The sequence below is a fragment of the Apiospora hydei genome (assembly GCF_038363865.1).
Source record: "Apiospora hydei strain CBS 114990 chromosome Unknown utg000004l_segment0_segment0, whole genome shotgun sequence".
NCBI lineage: Eukaryota > Fungi > Ascomycota > Sordariomycetes > Amphisphaeriales > Apiosporaceae > Apiospora > Apiospora hydei.
The window spans coordinates 4843179-4865724 of record NW_027117363.1 but is presented as its reverse complement, the minus strand read 5'-3'; the positions used below and the strand labels follow the sequence as shown (position 1 = coordinate 4865724).

The 22546-nt window shown below is 53.5% G+C and overlaps 7 protein-coding genes across 7 annotated transcripts; 6 read left to right on the top strand and 1 right to left on the bottom strand.

Annotated features, from left to right (window-relative positions):
• Window positions 1–1628: 1628 nt before the first annotated feature.
• On the top strand, window positions 1629–4917 carry PG997_004060 (uncharacterized protein; the record flags this gene model as incomplete). Its single annotated transcript, XM_066808375.1, has 3 exons — window positions 1629–1638; window positions 1735–2611; window positions 2637–4917. The coding sequence occupies 3 exons, from the start codon at window positions 1629–1631 to the stop codon at window positions 4915–4917; spliced, it is 3168 nt and encodes a 1055-aa protein (XP_066671993.1).
• Window positions 4918–6693: 1776 nt separating this feature from the next.
• On the top strand, window positions 6694–10268 carry PG997_004059 (uncharacterized protein; the record flags this gene model as incomplete). Its single annotated transcript, XM_066808374.1, has 5 exons — window positions 6694–6733; window positions 6809–7506; window positions 7568–7855; window positions 7910–8252; window positions 8566–10268. 5 exons carry the CDS (start codon window positions 6694–6696, stop codon window positions 10266–10268), a joined length of 3072 nt encoding a protein of 1023 aa, XP_066671992.1.
• Window positions 10269–11912: 1644 nt separating this feature from the next.
• On the top strand, window positions 11913–12470 carry PG997_004058 (uncharacterized protein; the record flags this gene model as incomplete). The annotated part of the gene is made up of 1 exon (XM_066808373.1): window positions 11913–12470. One exon carries the CDS (start codon window positions 11913–11915, stop codon window positions 12468–12470), a length of 558 nt encoding a protein of 185 aa, XP_066671991.1.
• A 913-nt stretch (window positions 12471–13383) lies between these two features.
• Window positions 13384–15952, top strand: PG997_004057 (uncharacterized protein; the record flags this gene model as incomplete). The annotated part of the gene is made up of 7 exons (XM_066808372.1): window positions 13384–13531; window positions 13600–13623; window positions 13731–13934; window positions 14020–14406; window positions 14466–14892; window positions 14951–15622; window positions 15682–15952. The coding sequence occupies 7 exons, from the start codon at window positions 13384–13386 to the stop codon at window positions 15950–15952; spliced, it is 2133 nt and encodes a 710-aa protein (XP_066671990.1).
• A 1001-nt stretch (window positions 15953–16953) lies between these two features.
• PG997_004056 (uncharacterized protein) lies at window positions 16954–18071 on the top strand (the record flags this gene model as incomplete). Its single annotated transcript, XM_066808371.1, has 2 exons — window positions 16954–16988; window positions 17249–18071. The coding sequence occupies 2 exons, from the start codon at window positions 16954–16956 to the stop codon at window positions 18069–18071; spliced, it is 858 nt and encodes a 285-aa protein (XP_066671989.1).
• A 984-nt stretch (window positions 18072–19055) lies between these two features.
• PG997_004055 (uncharacterized protein) lies at window positions 19056–20354 on the top strand (the record flags this gene model as incomplete). Its single annotated transcript, XM_066808370.1, has 1 exon — window positions 19056–20354. The coding sequence occupies one exon, from the start codon at window positions 19056–19058 to the stop codon at window positions 20352–20354; it is 1299 nt and encodes a 432-aa protein (XP_066671988.1).
• Window positions 20355–21563: 1209 nt separating this feature from the next.
• Window positions 21564–22012, bottom strand: PG997_004054 (uncharacterized protein; the record flags this gene model as incomplete). The annotated part of the gene is made up of 2 exons (XM_066808369.1): window positions 21564–21890; window positions 21989–22012. The coding sequence occupies 2 exons, from the start codon at window positions 22010–22012 to the stop codon at window positions 21564–21566; spliced, it is 351 nt and encodes a 116-aa protein (XP_066671987.1).
• Window positions 22013–22546: the final 534 nt, after the last annotated feature.

The window sequence follows — 22546 nt, the reverse complement described above, 5'->3', positions numbered from 1 at the left end:
ATGCACGTCGTAGCGCGAGCAGGCGAGGTAGTCAGTAGACACGACGAAGAGAGACATTTGGACGCAGGAACGCGTGGGAAGTTTCAGACGACAAATTGGTTGTGTGTTTAGATTGGGACCTCGGTGTATTAAGGTTGTCAAGCTATGGACGTTTGCTACGAACGAGGGCGGGCAAGAGTAAAAGATAGGTACGTAGAAATAACAGGATGTAAGTAGGTCAGAAGCAGAAGAGAAAAAAGAAAGAAAGAAAAAATTGTCCGGCTACTGCTGCTGCTGCATTTGCTGCATTCAGCTTAGTGTCCATAGCGGGAGTGCAGTGCGGAGAGATGGGCAAATGGGGCTTGGCAGTAAGTAAATTGGAGGTGGTCATCTCTCGCTCTGTCTCTGTCTCCGTCACTCTGTCTCGCCCTCGCCCATCCAGAAATCCATGCCATGCCATCCCAGGTTTTCCCGCCCCTGCACCAGCTGCGTCATCTTACCGTAGTTTTTGGTCCGATGACTGCCGTGCTCCAACTGGACGTACGTGCCTTTGCCTCTTTTTTTGTGTGTGTTCCTTTTCTTCTTCGCCTTTCCAAACGTCCAATCTACCGTGAGGGACCGTTAAAGCTGGAACGGTCCTTGACGCTTAATGCCATGCAATAGTTGATTCTAGCGCATACAAATTTGCAGGCTACGGGCCAGCTGGGCTGAGCAAATAGGACTCAGGAGGTATCCGTCAATATTAGTTGTTGGAGCTAGTCCTCCTAAGTACATACACGATGCGAGCAACACGGGGTCGCTAATGCATGGATACCTACACGGTACATCCGGCCAGTGCTGCTCACCCACTCGTGTTTCCCCCCCAATCCCGGTACTTGCGATGTAGGCACACACCCTTGCTCTGTTGGCAGTCGCTACAGTACTGCTACTACGACCCAGCTCCAGCTCTCGCGCGCTCGCTCGCTCGCTCGCTCCCACCTGAGGTCGGTTGCGGTGCGGCGAGGCAGCATGACTGGAACTGGACGAAGAGGGCGAGGGGCGCCATTACAGCTGTCCGTCCGTCCCATGCCATTAATCAGTCAATGGGAGGATAGGATGGGACGGTCAGGTTAGGTGCAGCCAGGTATGGTATGCATGGCCGTCTCCTCCGCTTCCGCTTGCCCTCGGGGTCCCTTTTTCTTCCTTTTTTCCACCTTCGACAGTACCCTATTTTTATTTTTCTCGATTTTGCCTTCTCCAGGGGATTGTTTGGTTGGTGCTAGCGAACGTTTTTGCTCGTCTACCTTGACCCAAACATCCCTTACTACCGTCACATTGACTTCTGTGCTCAGATGAGACGCACTGGACAGGCATACCCTCGCAACCACTCGAAAAGCAACACCAGCAGCATAACGCCCGGTGGAGCAAACGTCATCCACCAAAACGCATTGTCTCCGAAACTCTCCACCAACTTGGTAGAGAGACTTCCCCTAGACCTGACCGTCGGGATTCGGTACGCCCATTGGTGGCTCCGTCCAGCCCGGCTGCCTTGGACCACACGGCTCGAGGCGGATTAAAGTTACTGGACTGTCTTCTGTTTTGTTCAGCCATCCTTCTCCCGATCAAGGTTTACGCTTCATCGCTTTGTCTTGTCGCTAGGTTGTGCAACGATGGCTTCAAGTAAGTCTGCCACTCGCCCCAAACCTGGGCGCAGTCTTTCTGTCTCTTCTTTTCTCTCCCTCCTCAAGTTCGACAGCGACCCTTCCTCCGATGCAGACAAGCGAGCTGCTTCGAGGCCGTCTGCAAAGAAGGACCCCGAACGCAGCTTCACCCTGCCCATCAACAAAGACGACACCGTCTTGAGCCGAGTACTAGAAGCCGACCACCCAGCGGCTGCCGACCCGGCCAGCTCTGAGCCAGCGCTCATGCCTCCCACAAAGACTCGGTCAACGACGAAGCGTAACCGTCTGTCCATGTTCTTTCCCTCACTGATCACCTCCCCCGTAGAGTCGGAACACGGCGAGAACGTCCACCGGAAGCCGATCCCCCCAGACTCGCCCTTGAAGAAAAACCACTCCAACCCCTCGGCCATACCCGAACGCCCAGCGACGAGTGGCCACATGAAGGACTGGTTCTCGTCGGAGAAGACAGACTTCAGAACGAGCGAGACCACCCTGGACGATGCCCACAGCGATCAACAGAGGGTCTCTTCGGGTTCCGGCGATTCAACGCCGCCAGGAACGACAAAGTTGCAGAAAGCAGAAAAGCCCGTGCCTCTTCGCCCGGAACACACACCACCACCCCCGCCGGGCAGAGTCGACTCGCCAGTGCAACCAGCTGAGATGAAGACGAGTACAAAGTTGACCAAACGGAGCCCTAGCGGGCAGCGCTCGCGGCGCAACTCTATGCAGGATGACGCGCATAAACGCTCTTCAAGCTCGCAGGCAGGTGCCAACCTTATGCCTCGGCAGGAGTCCCCTGTCCCAGATGCTCGGGGAAGAAGGAGCGTCTCAGCGCAACCTCCCGTGGACAGAAGATCGACCCTTGGGGGCCCTTCGGTGACCACGCCAACACTGGCCTCCCGACCTGGTTCGAGCCACGGCAGCCAGAGCCCGACGCGAGACGCAGACAAGAGGGGGGCGGCTGAGGAAAAGTTGGCTTCCAGGAGGTCGATCCAGATCAAACTCGGTGGACCTAAGGACCGCGAAAGGCGCTTCTGCATGGATCCTTGGCCAGACCAATACCGAGTACAACACAGCCATCCTCACCAATGGCGAAAAGGTGCCCGAGCTCTGGAACGAAGCTGGGACTATTTTGGTCTGTTTGCACACCAAAAGCAGTGGGCTCGGCCCGTCTTTCAAGGTGCCCTCGTTTGTGATAGACTACTCGCTTGTCTTTCAAGATATACTCGCGGGCGACCTGGATCTAGAGGGTCCGATCTCGCCCACAAGTGGCACCCAATTCTTCCAAGGTCGGGATAGCCTTTCCGTGGCCGATGCTGCTGCACGCAACAGTGTCCAGTCGCCACCTCCGGAGGAAGACGACGCTGGAGATACACGCCTCTATGTCCCCAACGTAACTCTGCCAGGCCAAGAACCGAACTCTAGCCAACAAGATGTGGACCGATTGGTGGCCATCCGAAACATGTTCGCATTCCTCACGGGACAGCCCTTGGTCTGCACCAAGGCGCAACCCACCTTGTTCGCCGTGCTTTTGCGCGTCTCGAGCTTACTGGGCGAATTCGAGTTTTGCAACGAAGATGGCTCGACTTTCGGTGCTTCGGTCGAAATGGCTTTCGGATTCTTCATGGAGCAGATGGCCTTGGCTGATGTGAGACACAGCAGGGAGAAGACCCTGGAGGCGCTTGTCTTGGGAGAGCGAATGAGATCCTGGGATCTCTTTAACGAGGCATTTGCTCATGCCGTCGGAAAGTACTCGGCCATTCGCGATCTGAAGTCTCCGTTATGGGAAATGGTATCAGCCCCCACGCGGCAAAGGCTAGAGCGTGCTCATCTAGATCTGGTCAGCCGCCAAGCCAGCGTCAACAACCGCTTGGAGTCGTTTGAGTTCCCATCCCTTTTCTCGGGAACCGCCAACTCAACGTCCATGTTGGAATACAGAAATGTCAAGTACGGCGTCTGGAGGAAATCCTTTGGTCGCATGAGGCAATTTGTGCTCAGCTTCTACAAAACCAATTTTGGTAGCTGGCCTCCCAAGGCCCGCAGCAAGAAGAACCCCTTCTCCGAAAGTGGCCTGAATAGGTTGGTCCTCAAGATCTTGTACTCGGATCTCTGCGCACTGTACGACTTGATCGTCGATCGCGAGTCGGTAACCCCTCGGGTTATCGACCAAACTGCGGACGACGTTGAATCGGATTTAACAAGGCCAGAAATGTCGGCTCTCCGCAAAATCCTCACAGAATACGAGACTTCTTCGCCTCCTGTGCTTCCGCCGATACCCTATGATATTCCCAGGGTCCCTGACATGCGATCAATCAAGGAAAACTTCCATGACCTGCCACAAAAAGAGCAAGTAAAGCTGGAGAGAAACTTGCAGAGCTACGAATTCCTTCTGATCCTCAACAAATCCTACGACTTCGAGACATCTGCGCTGAAGATACCGTTCATCAAAGAGTTTATGGAGTGGGAGCAGAAGGAAGCGAAGGGCAAGTCGGTCCCCGAGATGGCCGATCAACGAATTGGTTATTGGCTTTTTCTCTACGTCGTGATCCAGTCTCTTCCCATGCTTGTTGTCGATGCTCCAGGCCTGAAGTTCACCGAGGGCGTCGAGTACTTCCTGTGCCAACCGCCCAAGGGCCATCCGCCGTGGATGGGAGACGCGCAGGAGGTGCGCAAGCGATGGTACGAGGTTGCAGGCGGTGCAGGATTTGTCGAGCTGAGCGCCGATGCTGTTGAGTTCTCGGTCGAGGGCATCTACCACCGAAGCCACTGTTGGCTCGCGGCAAAACAATGGGAGACGAATGCTGCCGCGCTGCCACCGCCCCCGGAGGATGGCCTTTCGCCACTCCAGGCACCTCAGTCCGTTTTCGAGGATCTGGACCCTGCGAACTCGGGCAATCTACCAGGTCGCAGCGAGTCCCCGCACCTGATGGCGCCGTCGCCCCAACTGCGGCCACGATCTCACTCGCCAGCCGGCAGACCTGGGTATCGGTCCAGTATTGCCCTGGGACTTGAGCCTGTGCCCATGCCCGCCAATGGATACTCGGGTGATCACCGAACCTCCAGGATATTCAGTGCCGGGGATTCGCCTGCCGGGGGTAGACCTGTCAGCATGATGATGATCAACCGAAGCAGATCCTCGGGTAACCTCAACGGCATGGCAGGATCTCCTACTCTCGCCTCGCCAGACCGCCAGGGCTCCCAAAGCGGAAGTACATTTGACGATATCCTCAAAGATATGGATAACAAACCCAAGAAAAAGAAGACGTTCTTTGGATAAGAGAGACAGATATGCGACCGGGACAGAATCTTTGGATACTTGGGGTTTCAAAATTTCTTTATTCATATTGTACTACATATAGCGGATGGAGCGTTGTTGCATAGTCACCATTCGGCCGGGGTGATCTAATAGAATACATGCATTTGCTTTTTATTTCAAAACAAGGATTGCGTATCTCTCTCTCTTACCCACCTCTTCCTATCTAACGTGATGAGCCCTGTTCCCGTTACTGTCGTAGAATGCATCATTATGTTTGTGCCAAGATCGGGCAATTCTAGGGCCATCTGTCATATCTCATTCCACCCACAGCACGGCAGCGGCGGGTTAGGGGCAAGAGGCTTCTTGCTTTCGTTGCTTTTTCTTTCATCTTTTCTGCACTGGCTGTCGCGAGGTGGATATGTGCATAGGTAAAGGTTACTACTGTATGCAGTTTCTCACAAAGAATTGGCGCTTCCTTTTTTCCTTCTTTTTTCTTCTTTTTTTTCTTTGACCCCGCGTTTCTCATCCGAAGTATTTCTACACATGTAGAGTCTAGAGAGCCTCGCGTGGTGTATAGGTTGGATGAGAAACGAGCGCGCGGCGGCGCGTGTCAGTCCATGTTGATGCTGCCGTCCCAAGTGCCAGGACGGTTCCAGCCAGTCAGCGGGCGCGATGTTTCTTCGTTGGATTGTTCGTTCGCGTTCTTACACCCACCCACCAATGCGTAGACTAATCCGGGGAGAGATTGGGTGCGCAGCCGACAGGCCTCCAGGGCCAATGAGATTCGTAGGATCGGGGCGGCGTGAAGACTAACAGTGGCGGGTTGGTATCGCAGGACTACCAAGTCTCGACTACTAGCCCAGTGACGTCCCGCGCAAGGTGCACCTGTCCCTGTCGCGGCTGGCCGCCTGGCCTGCTACTGTACCTTGCCTACTTTACCTAACCTACCTACATACCTCCTGTCAATTGTACTTACTGACGGGCCTGGCCTGGCGTGCTGCGTCCCGCTTAACGTTTTGCAGCCCAGGGTTTTGGGACGGCGCCATCGAACGAAAAGTCCCGTGTGAACAATTGAACATTACCTTTAGTGCTAGGTACCTCAACTAGCATGTCCGCCTGGTCGTCTCGACTTCACAACCTTCCAAGTACCGCAACTCTTGCCTTCTTTACTCAATTCTCTGATATATATACATACTTACATATGTATGTACTTCTTCATATATTGTATACTTACCTACACACTTTTACACATTCTGATGCATGGCGCATCACTTCTCTTCTCGCGCCCACCGTCTTTTCCCTCCAACATTGCCTGCCCTACGACGCGCGCTTTGATTAATACCTACTTAGCTAGGTAGGTACCTACAGGATCCAGCTGAGCGCGTCCCGTCTGCTCGCCCGCCTGCCTAAGGTTTTGACGTTACCTCTGGCCGATTTAGTAAACAGGAACCACGGCAACCAGGGCGCACCCCGCCGTCCGATCTTCCCTGCTATTGATCGAAATAGTTGCCTGCACACATAACCTTGCCTACCGCACCGAGTCGGGCGCCTTTCATTCCTCTCTTTCTCTATATAGCCCTCCCACTGTCCACTGCCCGCTGCCCGCTGTATAGCGCTGGGCTGGTTTCCAATCTTCAACTCCAAAGGCGTTGCTTCAGTCGCTTATACGCCGGCTGCACGACCTCGACCTCTTGCAGTCGGTGAAGACAACATCGGCGGTTTGGCTCCTCTCTGCTTCCAGCTTTAGGCCTAGGCGCCCTAGCGAGCTCAGTCGCGCCTGTTTGCGACTCTTGCCCAATGGATGACTCGGTGGAAGACTCGCAGGCTACACAACAAGGTGCGAACTGAATTCCCCACTGCGTCGCATTGCGTCGCATTCCCCCGAGTGCTTGTCTAATCCTCCCTTCCTTAGCGACGCAGACTGCACTCGATCCGCGGCGGCTTGGGAAGCAAAACTCGGGCTTCTCTGACGAAGACATATCCGATATCGTCTGCCTCCTGTATCCCAACTCCGAGAATGCGAGCCGCGAAATTCAGAGGATAGCCGACGCGCCGGAATTCAGCCCGCACATCACGGGCCGGTACGCTGCCGATGCGATCGACTCGGATCTATACAAAGAAGATGGTGCCCGCCAATTTGGCCGCACCCGCGGCCTAGGTGATCATGCCATCGTCCTGAAGCTCTCCTCCGCCGTCAAAAGTCCGCATCTGGGCTTCACCTTCGGTCGCAATCAGACTCGTTGTGATATATGCTTCACCCACGACCCGCACCGGAGGCTCAGCAACATTCATTTCCGAATCTACATAAACAAGTATGGCGTTGTACTCCTCGAGGACCAGTCCACGAATGGGACTATTGTCGACGACGTTCTGCTGAAGAAGAAGAATGCGGAAGACGGGACCGGCGCAGTAAGACGAACGCTGGACAGCGGTTCGACTGTGAAAATCTTCATGCACCAAAACAACGACGACTTGCAGTTTATTGTCCGAGTGCCTCGCCGCGACGATCACCTCGAAGAGAAGTTTCAAAAAAATCTCCATAATTACCTCAAGAGGCTGCAGAGTCAGGATCCAGACCGAACAATCATAGCCCCAAATGCTGCTCCCGGTGTAAGTAGTTCCCGTTGTGACCCTTGGCACAGCGTTCCAGTCTTGCTAAAACAACAACTAGGGCAAGTTGATGCCGCCACCCAATCCAAGGCGTCAACAACGCAGCCCAATCGACGAGACGACTCAGCTCAACACGGAGCGCTTTCCACGAGAATGGCGTGGTGGTGATAAATACAGCCGTGTTGGCGTCATCGGCAAAGGCGCTTTTGCGACCGTGTACAAAGTCACTTCGAAGTACAACGGTCTACCGTACGCCGCGAAGGAGCTTGACAAGCGCAAGTTCATGAAGAACGGAATCTTGGATCAAAAAGTCGAAAATGAGATGAAAATCATGCAACGAGTACAACATGTAAGCCATGCCATGCCTGTCTTATTCCCGTGCCAGCGCGTTGACGGTGATTAGCCAAATATTGTGCAATATATCGAACATTTCGACTGGGACACCCACCAATTCTTCATCGTAATGGAGTACGTTCCTGGGGGTGATCTCGGCAAACTGGTTCAGGAGAACAATGCAATCACAGAGCCCTTTGTTAAGGTCATAGCGAGGCAGCTGATCGACGCCGTGGGCTATTTACATGACAACAAGATTACACATCGCGACGTCAAGCCTGACAACATCCTGATAGAATCAACAAGCCCGCTCATCGTCAAGCTAACCGACTTCGGCTTATCTAAGATGATCGATACCGAGCAGACGTTTCTGAAGACATTCTGTGGCACTCTGCTCTATTGTGCCCCCCGAGGTCTATTCCGAGTATAGTACATACGACGAGAATGGCCGTAGGTTACGTCGTCAGGACCGGAAACCCATTATTCGGGAACGCTACGACCATGCGGTGGATATATGGTCTCTCGGAGGGGTGTTGTTCTACGCCATAACAGGAGCACCCCTTTCCCGGTAAAGAATGGTATCAGCTACACCGAGCTGCTGCATCACATCATGACTCGTCCGCTAGACACGAGGCCGTTGATACAGCAAAACGTCTCCGCCGAGGGTATTGATTTCTTGCAAAGAATGATCGATCGGCGCCCCGGAGACCCGCGCTACAATTGCAGAGCTCAAGGCCCACCCCTGGCTTCATGAAGCTGCCGGCGAGTCCTTTGACGAGATTTCCGACGACGGACTTGAGCAAGGTGCTTCTCAGTTGAGCCTCCACGACGGGCAGCACAACATAGGATTTGCCGAGGCCAGCGCGATGCTTGAACCCCTCCCTGACTTCTCGATGGAGGAACTCGAGGAAGATAAGGAAAACTACACATTCGAGGACAATCAGGCCGCCGCCGAACAACTCTGGGGCGAGGTGAACAACTCGGCATTCGGAAGCTCGGGCGCTGTCCACGAGTCGAGGTTAAATATTCCGCTATCCGGAGTTAGTGCGGGGGAGACCGAAATCATGGGGGCCACCGAGATCCTGGACAGCTTTGAATCCGACGACCTATCCACCCCTCGACAACACAAAGCATCCCAGCCTCGTGCCATCTTGTCATCTGACGACTCGATATCTACTGGCAACTCCCGCAGCATGGCGCTGGGCGCTGGATCTCAGAGTCTAGGAGGGGCAGAGTCTTTCCTGGGGAACCTGAACATGAAGTCGTTGGCGCGGACCGAAACGAGTTTGCGAATTGAAGGCAGCGACCTGAACACGAGTAAGAGAAAGCCGGGGTACGACAACAGTGATGAATTCGACCGTCCGAATACTGCCCTAAGACCGTCGTTCAAGAGAATAAAGTCGAGAGAGGATGATGATGACTCGAACGAAGATGCAGTCACGGACGAGCTGAGTTTGCTTGCCAGTGTCCCCCCAATCATTAGAAGTGAATCGGGGCGGCAAATGGACTATCCTCTCCACAAGACCACCTTCTGGGACAGTGCCGATAGACAGACATGGCACCTCGACTACCCAGAAATGACTCATTTGCAATATGCCGCCTTCACAGAGGCTGTCCAGAAAAGAAAAGAGCACTTTAACCCAGGAAAGTCCCCCCTTTGGGGTCTCGCTATGAGATACTTTCCGCCCAAACGCAACAAGCCTTTGGGGTCGACGATAGCCCCTCAAGAAACGCAGCGTACACTTCTACGACGCGATAGCCGATCTCTTGGTCGGTTCAGAGACTGGGACGCGCCTCAGACGGATCCACTTGCTCTGGATGATGAACTGGCCTCGATACCAGATACCCTCCCTCCCGACAGTCAGCTGTTGAACGCAATGCACGAGTCTGAAACGCGTCGCAAGACGGTTGCCAGGTTTGTCTCAACGCCGAAATCGGGACCCATGCCTGGCTCATTAATCGGTGGCATATGCCTATCGATGGAGGATCCGATTATGTCATGGGGCAGAGAACGCGACAACACCGTCGTGTACCAGTACCCGTTGGAGTCAAAGGTGCCCAAGTATGCTTTCCGGGTACTGCTATGGAGGGAAGGCTACACCGGGTCTTCCAACGACTTCCGACCTTGGGGGCGTAGCCGCTCGGCTGGCAGCGCAACGCTGCGCGCTTCCCCCGAACCGGAGTCTTTTGCTTTCTACATTTCCACAAAGGCGACCAATGGCTTGCGGATCAACAACAATCCACTGCAGCCGAATGAGCCGAAGAACTCCAGGGCTCCTTCGAAGTATTGGATGAAGCTACACCATGGTGATACCATTGTTTTCTGGGGCACCGATGATATCCACAACCAGGCGAAGCTTGACTTCGAGTGCTATTGGGGTGGCTCGTCTACGCGCCGCCCTGCTGACGAACCACCAACGTGTGCCTGATGGAGTTGCGCGCAAGCTTGATAGCACGTGGGCTCGAGCCGAGAAAAGCCTGCATGCCGACCGCATGAGGGCGGAAGCAGATGCCGATCACGAAAGCCGCATGCGGGATATCTCACGGGAACAAGAGCGCAGCAAACTGTTTGAGAAGAGGCGTGCCGAGGCGGTCCGAGCCTTAGCTTTGCGTGCCAGCAGACAGCCTTCCCCTCTCGGCCCGTCTCCTTTTGGGAGGAACATGCCAAGATATCGACAACACAGCCCAGCTGTCCGCAGCCATGTATAAAGTCCACTTCCTTATTTATCGATTGCTCTTAGTATCCCCTTTAGCCCTGCTACTTTCCTCACTATCCAAAGGCATACAAACGCATAATTCGGGCACGTCATCTCTCTATTTACTAATCGGCGATCTGCACAACGGGGGGAAATAAGTTGCAGCGGGTGGCGTTTTCTGAGCTCTCTGTCTGCTTCAATCAAAAGAACGTCCTTTCTTTTTCTTTTTCTTTTTTTTTTTTCTCTCGCCGAATTAGAGAACCTGGGATTGGGGCCTTGAAATTACAACTTAGATGTTACGAAACACACATGGTGTGATGATTTTGCACAATTGCTGCTCTTGCGTGGGCGCACACTATACAAGAAGGAAAGAAAGTACAGGGAGGCAATCTGGGGAACGAATGGGTAGAAGAAGACCACTTTCTCGAAACAACTCAGCTAGCTTGCTACAAACGAACGGAAATACATCTATTGCTCTTTACCAAAAACTCTTCCGTGATGCTCTGTTATTAAAAAAGGGGGTCGGGCGTACATATTGGACGGAATATGTAAACAAAGGTCGCAACGTCCTGTATGATACGGATTTCTCATACAGAAAATAGAAAGGAGATAGATAAAAGAATATACAAAAAACAAGAAGACGCAGAATCTGGCTGTGAATGTGGACAAAAAGAGAAGCTTGCCCACTACTGGAATCGAACCAGTGATCTCATCATGTCGTCGGTCAGGAACCTATTGGGTCAGAAATCGATTACTAGTGATGCGCTTTACCACTAAGCCAAGCGGGCTTTGAACGTGAAGATGCACGGGTGTAAGAGCTGACCGATACAACAGACTAAGAAGAGCAGCGGGCCTTGGAGACTTTTGGGAGGAACCGGGGTGTGGGTGGGGATGATCCGGGTGAACTGGCGACTGGCGACTGGCGGACGGCTGATGAGCGGATGGTGTACCTCACTTCTATGGGCAAGTGGAATAGGAAGATCCCCTCGAGAATGCCTGGTACAATATGTAGGTAGTCCTTTGGCCCACTGCTCATATCAATATCAACCAATGTTCCTCCCGAAAGTAATAGGAGGGAAACGCCGGACGTGATATAGCAAGTATGACATGAACAGCATTGGTGTCACAAGTTTGACGTCAGCTGCATTTCTACCTAGGCTGTTTACTTACCTACCCCAACAGTGTTTGGTTGATCATGCGCGCAAGCCACCGGAACACGCTCCAACACGCACGTATATATAAGTGAAGAAAGGGCTGGTGGCTAGTCTCTGCTAATTCGACCCGTCGTCTTTGCCCCTGTGCATCTCATCTGACCCTGAGAAGCTGAATGAAGGGTGTGGCGATCGAAAACTGCATTTCTTGACAATACCAAAGACCATGTCATCCAGCACGAACACCCCCGCTCTCCGTGCCCTTCAGGCCACCAATGCCGCGGTGCTCACCACGACGGCGGGCCTCAACCTTGGCCTCTCCTTCTTCGTCATGCCGCGCCTGCTCGAGTCGCCCACGCCGCTGATGCTGCGCCAGTGGGGCCGCATGTTCGCCGTCACGTCGCGCTTCTTCCCGCCCGCCATGATGGTCCCGGGCCTCGTCCACGCGGTCCTGGCCTACTACTACTACACTGTCGCCGCCGCCGCCACCACCGCCGCCCGGGGCCTGCAGAAGGGCGCCGTCTACAACGCGGTCGCGGCGCTGGTGGCGCTCAGCGTTATGCCCTGGACCCTCGGGCTGATGGTGCCGATCAACGAGAAGCTGCTGCGGAAGGTCGACGCGGCCCAGAGCCTGGGTGCGAACGAGGTGGAGGGGCGGGAGGTCGGGGTCAAGGAGGAGGAGACGGCGCATGCGCTGGTTGACCGATGGGCGCTGTTGAATCTTTACCGTGGTGGTGATGTGCTGGTTTCTGGCTGCTTGGGGCTGTATGCTGCGCTCTTTTAGCCAGGAGGGGGGGTGGGGGCTCGAGAGCTTTGTACGGGCATAGTTATTCTCGTGATATGATGAGCACACGCTGGATAGGTAGGCTGGAGGTTGAGTTGGTTTTCTATACTCGGAATAAAAGCAATGCTACTTCTGCTTAAGAATAGGATACACACTATGGGGTGTTATCCCTTCTCATTACTAAGCTAGAATTTCATATCTGCAATGTATACCTGCCTAGTATATACATAGATTTACACATGTGTATGTATAGCACCGCACGCCAAGGCAAGAAAGATCCGGCGGCAGTAAGTAGATGCAGATGTAGATGTAGATGTAGATATATATCACGATGCCCCGGTCGGCACTCACCTACCAGGGCTGCTACTCCCCCGCCTCGCACTTATGCCTACCACTAAAGACCCCTGTTTCTGGCGCTGCCATGCGCCTATCACCTATGAGAGCGGTTTGTGACGCGCGGAAAGCCGATCCACCCAGCTGCACACTCACCCACCTTATCAGCAGCCAGTGACCTAGGTTAGGTACTTGATGTAGGTAGTGACTTCAATTGTTAGCGACCTTACCCGGAAGGCTAGGTACATACATGTACCTTTTCTATCATTGATGTGGATTGGAGCACTCCCTTGAGGAAAGCGTCCCAAGCTCCCACCAGCCCAAGCTTGGGAAGCAAGCTGTCCTCAATTGGAAAACACCATTTGATCGAAGCCAATTGATTCAATTCACGCCACGGCTTGTCTTGAAGTCGACTTGGAATCCACTTGGCCCGACCTCACCCAAACCACCCACGAAACAACACCAATTCTACTTCCCGCAACGGTCCCAGCCCTCGTTGCCTCGACTTCCATGATCACCACAACTCCCTAATCGCTTTTTTGTTCAAAGGGAACGGACTGCTGCGATAGATCCATCCATCATGGCTGTCGCAACCGCCTCTGACCCCAGCCCCATCCAGGTGCTGGCCGACTTTGGCAAGAGCAAGAGTCTACGCACTCTGCTGAGGGTCCTCATTCTCTGCTTCATTGCCGGCGCTGCTGTCTCCAGCCGTCTGTTTTCCGTCATTCGTAGGTCATGCCCATGTCGGTGTTCCAAAGTACATGTGTGCGCGCTAACCAACCGCCCACCATTCCAGGCTTCGAGAGTATCATCCACGAGTGTCAGTCGAACCCGTCCCTCCTACCCCCGGTCGTGCATAGGAGCTTCACAACATCTGCTCTGGTGCCGAACTACAATTGCTGACCCTAGGCGAACAAAAAAAAACAGTCGATCCGTGGTTCAACTTCCGAGCAACAAAGTACCTGGTCGCAAATGGATTCTACGATTTCTGGGATTGGTTCGATGACCGAACATGGCACCCTCTGGGCCGAGTCACCGGAGGAACGCTGTACCCCGGCCTGATGGTCACCAGCGGTGCCATCTACCACGCCCTCCGAGCCATGACCATTCCCGTCGATATCAGAAACATTTGTGTCTTGTTGGCCCCCTGCCTTCTCCGGCTTGACTGCCTTCGCCGCCTACCTCTTGACCAATGAGATGACCACCAACACCTCAGCTGGTCTGTTGGCTGCTGCCTTCATGGGAATCACTCCCGGTTACATCTCGAGATCCGTCGCTGGTTCGTACGATAACGAGGCCATTGCCATCTTCCTTCTGGTCTTCACCTTCTACCTGTGGATCAAGGCCCTGAAGCTTGGCTCCGTCCTATGGGGAGCTCTGTGCGCCCTCTTCTACGGCTACATGGTGGCCTCTTGGGGTGGTTATGCTTTCATCACCTGTCTGGTGCCTCTCCACGCCTTTGTGCTCATCTGCATGGGCCGATACAGCACTCGACTCTACGTCTCCTATACCACCTGGTATGCCCTGGGTACCTTGGCCAGCATGCAGATCCCTTTCGTCGGATTCTTGCCTGTTCGCACTAGCGAGCATATGCCTGCTCTTGGTGAGTACTCTCTATCCCAAATCAAAAGTCCATTGAAACCCCGCTAATTATTTCGCCAGGTATCTTTGGTTTCCTTCAGCTGGTTGCTTTCATTTACTATATTCGATCAGCTCTCTCAGGGGCCCAGTTCAAGGCATTCTTGTTCGTTGGCCTGGGTGCAGTCTTCGGACTTGCGCTGTTGGCGCTTGTCGCCATGACCTCGGCCGGCTACATTGCCCCCTGGTCCGGCCGATTCTACTCCCTGTGGGACACGGGTTACGCCAAGATCCACATCCCGATTATCGCCTCGGTGTCGGAGCATCAGCCTACAGCCTGGCCTGCCTTCTTCTTTGACCTGAACATGTTGATCTGGCTGTTCCCTGCCGGTGTTTATCTGTGCTTCCAGGACCTCAAGGATGAGCATGTCTTCGTTGTAGTCTACGCCCTGTTCGGAAGCTACTTCGCCGGTGTCATGGTTCGACTCATGCTGACTCTCACTCCGATTGTGTGTGTTGCCGCTGCCATGGCCTCCTCGCAGCTTCTCAGCACTTTCCTGTCGGTCAAGTCCCCCAAAGGCCAAGGACCCTGAACAGGAGGATGTCGCAGACATCTCATCCAAGAAGACCAAGCAGAGCGCTGGCAGTCTCCGCAGCGCAAACTCACCCTACGTCGGTGTCTACAGCTTCTTGTCCAAGGGCTTGGTGTCAGGTATCATGACCATCTATCTCCTCCTCTTCGTGCTTCACTGCACTTGGGTTACATCCAATGCCTACTCGTCTCCCTCGGTTGTCCTCGCCAGCAGAATGCCTGACGGTAGCCAGCACATCATTGATGATTACCGTGAGGCCTACCAATGGCTCCGCCAGAACACCAAGGAGGATGCCAAGATCATGTCGTGGTGGGACTACGGCTACCAGATTGGCGGTATGGCCGACCGCCCCACGTTGGTCGACAACAACACTTGGAACAACACCCACATCGCCACTGTTGGTAAGGCCATGAGCTCCAGCGAGGAGGTCAGCTACCCGATCATGCGTCAACACGAAGTCGACTACGTCCTGGTTGTCTTCGGAGGTTTACTGGGATACTCTGGTGATGATATTAACAAGTTCTTGTGGATGGTGCGAATCGCCGAGGGCATCTGGCCCGATGAGGTCAGCGAGCGAAAGTTCTTCACTCCTCGTGGCGAATACCGTGTTGACGGTGAGGCCACCGAGACCATGAAGAACAGCTTGATGTAAGTTTTCCCGTCGCCAATCTACAATGGCAGTTGACTAATAACCATGGCTATCATAGGTACAAGATGTCCTACTACAACTACCACACCTTGTTCCCTCCTGGACAAGCCCAGGACCGTGTCCGTGGCGTCCGTCTCCCCGACACCGGGCCCGTGCTCAACACTCTGGATGAGGCTTTCACCAGTGAAAACTGGATCATTCGTATCTACAAGGTCAAGGATCTGGACAATGTCGGCCGTGACCATGCTGCTGCCGCCTCGTTTGAGCGAGGGCACAAGAAGAAGAAGGCCACTAAGAAGCGAGGCCCGAGAGCGTTGAGAGTGGACTAGGTGATCTATACAGGCTAAAAACCGTAATGAGCACTGGGGAATTAAATATCTTGTCACGTATGGTATCCCTGGGTGGTTTACTGGGTTGAGAGAACAAATGACCAGTGAAGAATGCATTTGTATGTAACATTTATCAAACAAAAGCAAGGCGCAAAGAATAGATTCTCTTGACTACCACCTATTATCACTGTCGTGTGCTGCTGGTGTAGTGCTCCGTCATGCTATCCGTGGACTCATGGACTTGTGGACGCCACGTGCCGTGCCTACACCTCATTGTTCACCCCTTTCTGAGAGACGCTGCCTGGCGTCTATTTCCTATTTCTTGGGGTTGGATCACTTACTTCACTGGGCCTTTTCTAGCGTTGGGATGGGGAACAATCCATGCATGTAAGCTCTTTGCTGGTCTGACTGAATAATTCTATAAGTTGGTTGCACATTGACGACCCGTCGCCGTGAAGATTCACTTTGGAGGGCAACAGAATCCGGCGACGGTGGAGTCTTCTATCATTATCAACCAGATCCAACATCAGAACAATCGCCGAAGCACTGATGGTTCTTCCAACATTCAATAGTAAACGATTGTGGCACCGCATTTTGATGAAGGGTTTTCTGCTCCAAGTGACCGTTTCGTAATCGAAGCTTGTATTCATTCGTAGTCGCATTTGACCTTGTGTTCACTTCACTCTGCACTATTTATTCCACCTCTCCCCAGCTCCGACTCGGCTTCTTAATCCTCCAGAATTTCTTTCCCTCCACCACCCAGCTAATTGCCAACAGCCGTTCACAGCCTGGCCAAGACACTTGTTGTCTGGGCTCATTCCTCGTTTCTTCGACCAGTGGCTTGGTAACACCTGCAACAACTTCTTCTCTCATCGCCATCCTTCTCTCCTTCTCCCTTCTTTTTGCGTGCCCATACCACCTTCCAGAACTTGAACCATACACAAAAAAACACCCGCAAGAGCAAGAGCAGGAGCAGGAGCAACAACTTCTTGGCGTGAGGCATGTGGAAGTCCTTCAAGGCCCTTGGTGCCGCCAGGTAAGTCACTTTCGTCCTCGTCGTCCGACTTCTATAAGATCTGCCTTGGACCCTCATTCTTCGAGAATTGCCCCCCCCCTGTCCCATAGCATGTTTCTTTCGTCGCATGTCGCTTCCGTCGCATATTTGCACAGATCAGCATCCTAGCCCAGCTCCTTCAACTACATACAACTTTCTTCACATGTTGCATCGTCTCTAGCTTGTCGACAATGGTACAACTGCCTTGGCATGTCGCTAACAATCAACGTTTATATCTACAGCACCCAAGGCCATGTGGACGGCCAGGCATCACTAGGCGCCGGTGAGCTCCAGTTCCTCGAGAGCTCGTCCTGTGTGACCAAGACAAAGTCGGGAAAGCCTGCCCCAACCCGTAAGAAGAACAAAGAGCTACTGCAGAAACATGGCTTCGATGTCCTAGGCCAGAGCTTCGGCATCCCATCCAGAGCTGATTTTGAGAAAGAGGCCCTTGTGAATACTCCTCCCAAACAGACTGCTCACCGTCGTTCCTTTTCGGCTTCACCATCCGACCAGGATTTCGAGGTTTACCTTGACGAGGACTCGTCCCCTCGAGCCAAGTTAAAACCAGTCCACCACAAGAAGGCTAGCCCTCCCTCTTCGTCTGAAAAGCGAGTCCGCCACAAGCCTGGGCAGACAGCAATGTACCCTGGGAACTTCCAGTTACCGATGGCCAGCACAAGGCAGGGTCCTCGTCAGCGTTCACGTGCCATGTCACAGTCAACCACGTCCTCGAGTGCAAAGGACAGCCGCAAGCAGATGGTTATGTACAAGTCGGATGACGATGAAGACACAGACTCGGAGATCACCCAATCCTCGACGACGTCTTTCCATCTCCCGCAGCCTCCGCCTCCCCTAATATACCGCGACAGAGCCACATGGCGTACTATCCTACGCACCCGACAATGGCTGCCTCCATGCCTGTTGTCTACCCCATGGCCGGTAATGGACACCTCACAGCTCAAGGCCCGGTTGCTGCCCCGTTTCCAGTGGTCTATTATGCCCAGCCCCTTCCTCAATATTCCCAGGCTGCTGGCTCTAACACGTACCCGCAAGGTTTTGCAATGAACCAAATCGGCCCACTGCCAGTACCTTCACACCTTCTGCAGCAACAGCTTGGAAATATGGCGCCTTGTATTCCACCAATGGCAAATATCACAGCAGGTCTGGTTCCTCCGCCACTGCCTCCTCCCCCTCCTCCGCCGATTGCTAGAGCGGAGGTTACCTCACATGGCGACACCCAGGCCGAGGTCGATAATGGCAAAGCAGTGTCCGCTGGGGGAGACGAGCCAGCTCGTGACAGCAACTCAAGTGGCGTTCATCAGCAGGATAGACCGTTACTGGGACGAGATCCGAAGCAGTCTACAGAACTGGAGAGCAAGACGCTGGCGAATAATTCCGAGAAACAACAAGAAGAATCGACAGCAGTACAAGATGGCGAGGAGCCTTCTGGTTTCCCATATAAGCATGTGTGTGCTGGATGTGGCAAAACGAGATCCAATGGATACCATATGACGCACCGTCTGAAGAAAGGCGAAACCGCCGAGCCTGACTACTGCCGACGGTGTGTTGCAGCTGCCGCATTCACAGACTCCGAGGCACCTTCTATGGACGGGTATAGCCAAATCCTTATCCCAGATGTGAGTATTCTTGTTGTTATGTCATTAGCTAGTTATCCAACTGACTCGCCTCTAGGGCCCCCTTGCGTCGAGCCGAAGCAGCGGTGCAGAGTCGCAGATCAGGAAGGGTCACTATGTCTTTGACGATCGAAGCCGTCGCCACAGGAAACCCAGAAGACGGAGCTTCCTCAGATCCTTCATGCGTGCCTCAACACGTCACACGCTTAGTAGTGAGACCAGATCTATGTCCTCTGCCGAAGAAGCAAGTTCGCGAGCTTCTTCACCTATCCCAGGATGCAAAGTTCGTCACAAGGCCTCGCTTGCGTCTACAGAGCATTCGTCCCACAGGGAAAATATTGCAACGCCGATCACCCGCACATCGACCAATACACAGCACTCCAAGGGTGGCTCACGTAAATCCAAGCTTGCTACCATGCAGCGATCGGATGTCCGTCCTGTATATGAGGACGAGAAGGAGAATAACTACAAACCTCAAACGCTTCCGAAAACACGAGTTGAACAGATCACCGCACCGGTCACAGACCATGGAAAATCTGTCCCGGCTCATAAGAAACCGAGGTACAAGCAACCAACGGTGCGTAACGAGGCTTCGGAACTTGCCAACAGAGATTTGGACTCCAGCGCTGTTGATGGCAATCATACCGACTTCGTCACTCAATCATATGAGGGCCTGCCTCATACCTCATCCCGTGCCCCTAACGAGCGGTCTACGTTCTCCGACCTTACTACGCCTGCACATGGCCTGCAAGCCAATGCGGGTATTGACACAACCCGATCGCTGCCTGGCAGTAGAAATAGTAAGGAGCAAGGTCCGGTTGACGTCGAGCAACTGCGAGCCCAGAAGAAGGCCTCTGGCACTGAAGAGTCGTCGTGGACTAAGCGGAGCACTCGCAGCCCGGATGAGACTATGTTTCCCAAGCTTACATCCTCTGTTCTGGGAGAGGAGGCCAACCCGTTTGGCGAGTACGACTCATCACCCAGAGACCCTGGCAATGCGTTCGGCTCCATACCCCCTACTCCAACCGATGCAGCCTCATCGAGCCACGATGCATATCCCTACATTGTGAATGATTCGTGGGGGTATGAACAGAGTCACTTCGAGAAGATGGCCGAGGAGCTGGCCGAGGAAGATCTCATGCGTGCTGGTAAGCGCTCGGGACTTTTCGGTTCGTCGCGAGATAGTTCGACGGCATCGAGCAACCCGTTCTTCGGCAACCTGACCCCAAGTTTGATCTCTATAGAATCATGCCCCTCGGACGAAGAACGCACTGATGGCAACGAACACTACGAGATGGCTGCAGGAGGTGGTTCTGACGGGGAAGAAGAAGATACTGCTACGGGCAAGAAAAGCCCCAAGCAACTGGGTAAGCATATCCGAAACACAGGCATAGGCTCTTGGCATACTGACGACTTCATAGAATTCTCAAGCTCAGAAGACCACGTTCGCAAGACTGCAAAGTACAGCAAATACGCTGATAATAGACACAATAATGTCAAGACCACCGGATACCGCATGCCGGATGCACGAAATATGTACAACCACTACGTCATGGAGTCAACCCTCTCGAGTCACTCGTCTGACTTTCAGCCGCCCGCGGATGGCTCGTCTCTCCTTGCCCATACCGGACATTCGGTGGACGACATCCCCTTTTCGGGCACACGAGCTCCCCGTCGCCGACTCCGCCGCCTTGGTGGTCTTTTGCGACCCTGATTTGGCCACTAGTCATCAACGTCGCACTCGATTTCACGCGGTTCTCCCTTGCCTATAAACTGCCTTGCGCTGGCGTTTTCTCTTTACACCTTTGCAAGCCGAGATTTGCACACGAGCTTTTGCATTGGATCCATGTACTACTACCATCACTACAACAGGGGGAAAAGCCCCTCTTGTTTTTGCCGATACGTCTCGACGACTACGCCGGATGGCTTGTTGGACTGCCTGAACGAAACCCCTCCTCCCTGGCTGTTCCGTCTTTTGGAATAAGCCATACGATGGAGACGATGATCAGGCACACTTTTGTTTTTGAGCACATGAAAACAGGAAATGAGAGAAAAGACCGAAAACACACACACACACCAAAATTGCAGGGGCGTTTTTTGAGGGGAAGAATTTGTCAAGGATAGCAACGTACACATTTAGTACATACCGACACACCGGTTTCCAGGACGAAAAGGGACACGAGCCGGATACAGCAGCAGCAGTAGGCCACATATCTGCCAGCCTGCCTCTCTTGATGGCGGGATATATCCCTCAACATACACTCACTCTACTGAATACCCTTACCCCCTTCCCTGTTACCCGGAATGGAATACCGCTAGTGTAACCAGCAAAAGAAGACACCGGACATTAAATAGTTTTATGTAGGACTAATGCGACGTCTCTTCCCATCGCCATCCCCCGTGTTGTTTTGCTATAAAAAGTGCCTATTTGTATAATATTAGTTTGTACATTCATGGTGCATGCATAGGATATGCATACATGGGCGAGGTCCAGGCTCTGGCCGGGGATCTAGTAATTGTCGTATTACACATGTACACAAGAACCCAAGGAAAATCTATGAGGCTTGTTATCTTTTCTTTGAGACCGTCGTCATCATACACGCCTCGGGCCGCCGAGGCAAGACCACTACAGCCAGCACCGGCAAGGGGGCCATTGCCAGGGTTCCACGTAAGTTGTCTTGCTGCTATAGTAGCTTCTGCACCAGTGCCATCCACACCCACCCACGGACGAGACTCTTTTCTTTTCGAATGGCCCTCATTGGTTCCCTGGTTCCTCTTGGGTTTGGGCGAGCTCTATGCCAGGTCCACCACCCACTTGCCTCTTGCTCTCTCTCTCTCCCCTCTCTCTCTCCCTCTCCGCCCCGTCACATTACAGTCCATCCTGTGGCGAAAGGTCGAGGTAATCGATCGTGAAGCAATCGAATTATGCGCCCTGCTTGTCCAGCGCGGTGAGGTAGGCCTCGAGGTCGAACTTGGGGTCCATGGGGTCTTGTTTCACTGTGTCGACTGGAGTCAGCATCTCTTTGGCTTTAGACAAGAAAAGGAAGGGCAAGGACATACGAGGGCTCTTGTCGGTAGACGAGGCCTTGGGGTTCTTGGACTCGGCGTACTGGGCGCGAGCCTGGTCTATTAAGTGTTGCTTGTGCGCCCACTCCTTCTGTGCGGCGGCGGCCTTTTGCGAGGCGGTAATTGATCGCTGGTGGCTGAAGCCGTAGAAGACACCGAAGGCGAGGGCCGAGTACCGAAGCACCTATGGGATGAGAAGAATGGCTGTCAGCATGTGCGGTCTTGTCTTGTTTGCCTCTCTTCTCTGTCCGAGGGAGGGATGGAGATAGGCCAGCAACGTACGTTAGCTCCCGAAGAGGCAGACATTTTGGTGGATTGGACGGGCTGGCGGATGAAGGAGAGAAACGGAGGAGGAAATCCGCAGCAAGCGCGCAGGCGATTGAGTGCCAATTGACGGGATTGGGAGGCGGGTGAGGTGGGATTGATGTTGATGTCAGGGAATATGGAGCGACGGCCAAGTGCTGGAGCTCAGTCACAGTCTCGATCGATCAATCCAATCCTGTTGCAGCCGGGAGATTTCGCACGGCAAAACTTTGGCTGGCGGCTGCCAGCAGGGTACGTACTCGTACATGCACTTGCACTTGCACTATGTTGAATACATGCATAACCGACTTTTGTGCAGGTCGCTTATGCACTTATGCAGCCTGCCGTCGATTAGTGCGGGTCAAAGACACACTCACACTCTGCACTGTCTGTACATGTACAACATTACCAAGGCAAGGCAAGGCAACCCTGCAAACGCCAACGCCAACGCGCAACTCATTCGGCGGCGACGGCCATTCATTCGCATTAGCAGCAGCATTAGCCCGGCCTACCCTGGAAGTGAACCTGAAAGTGAAA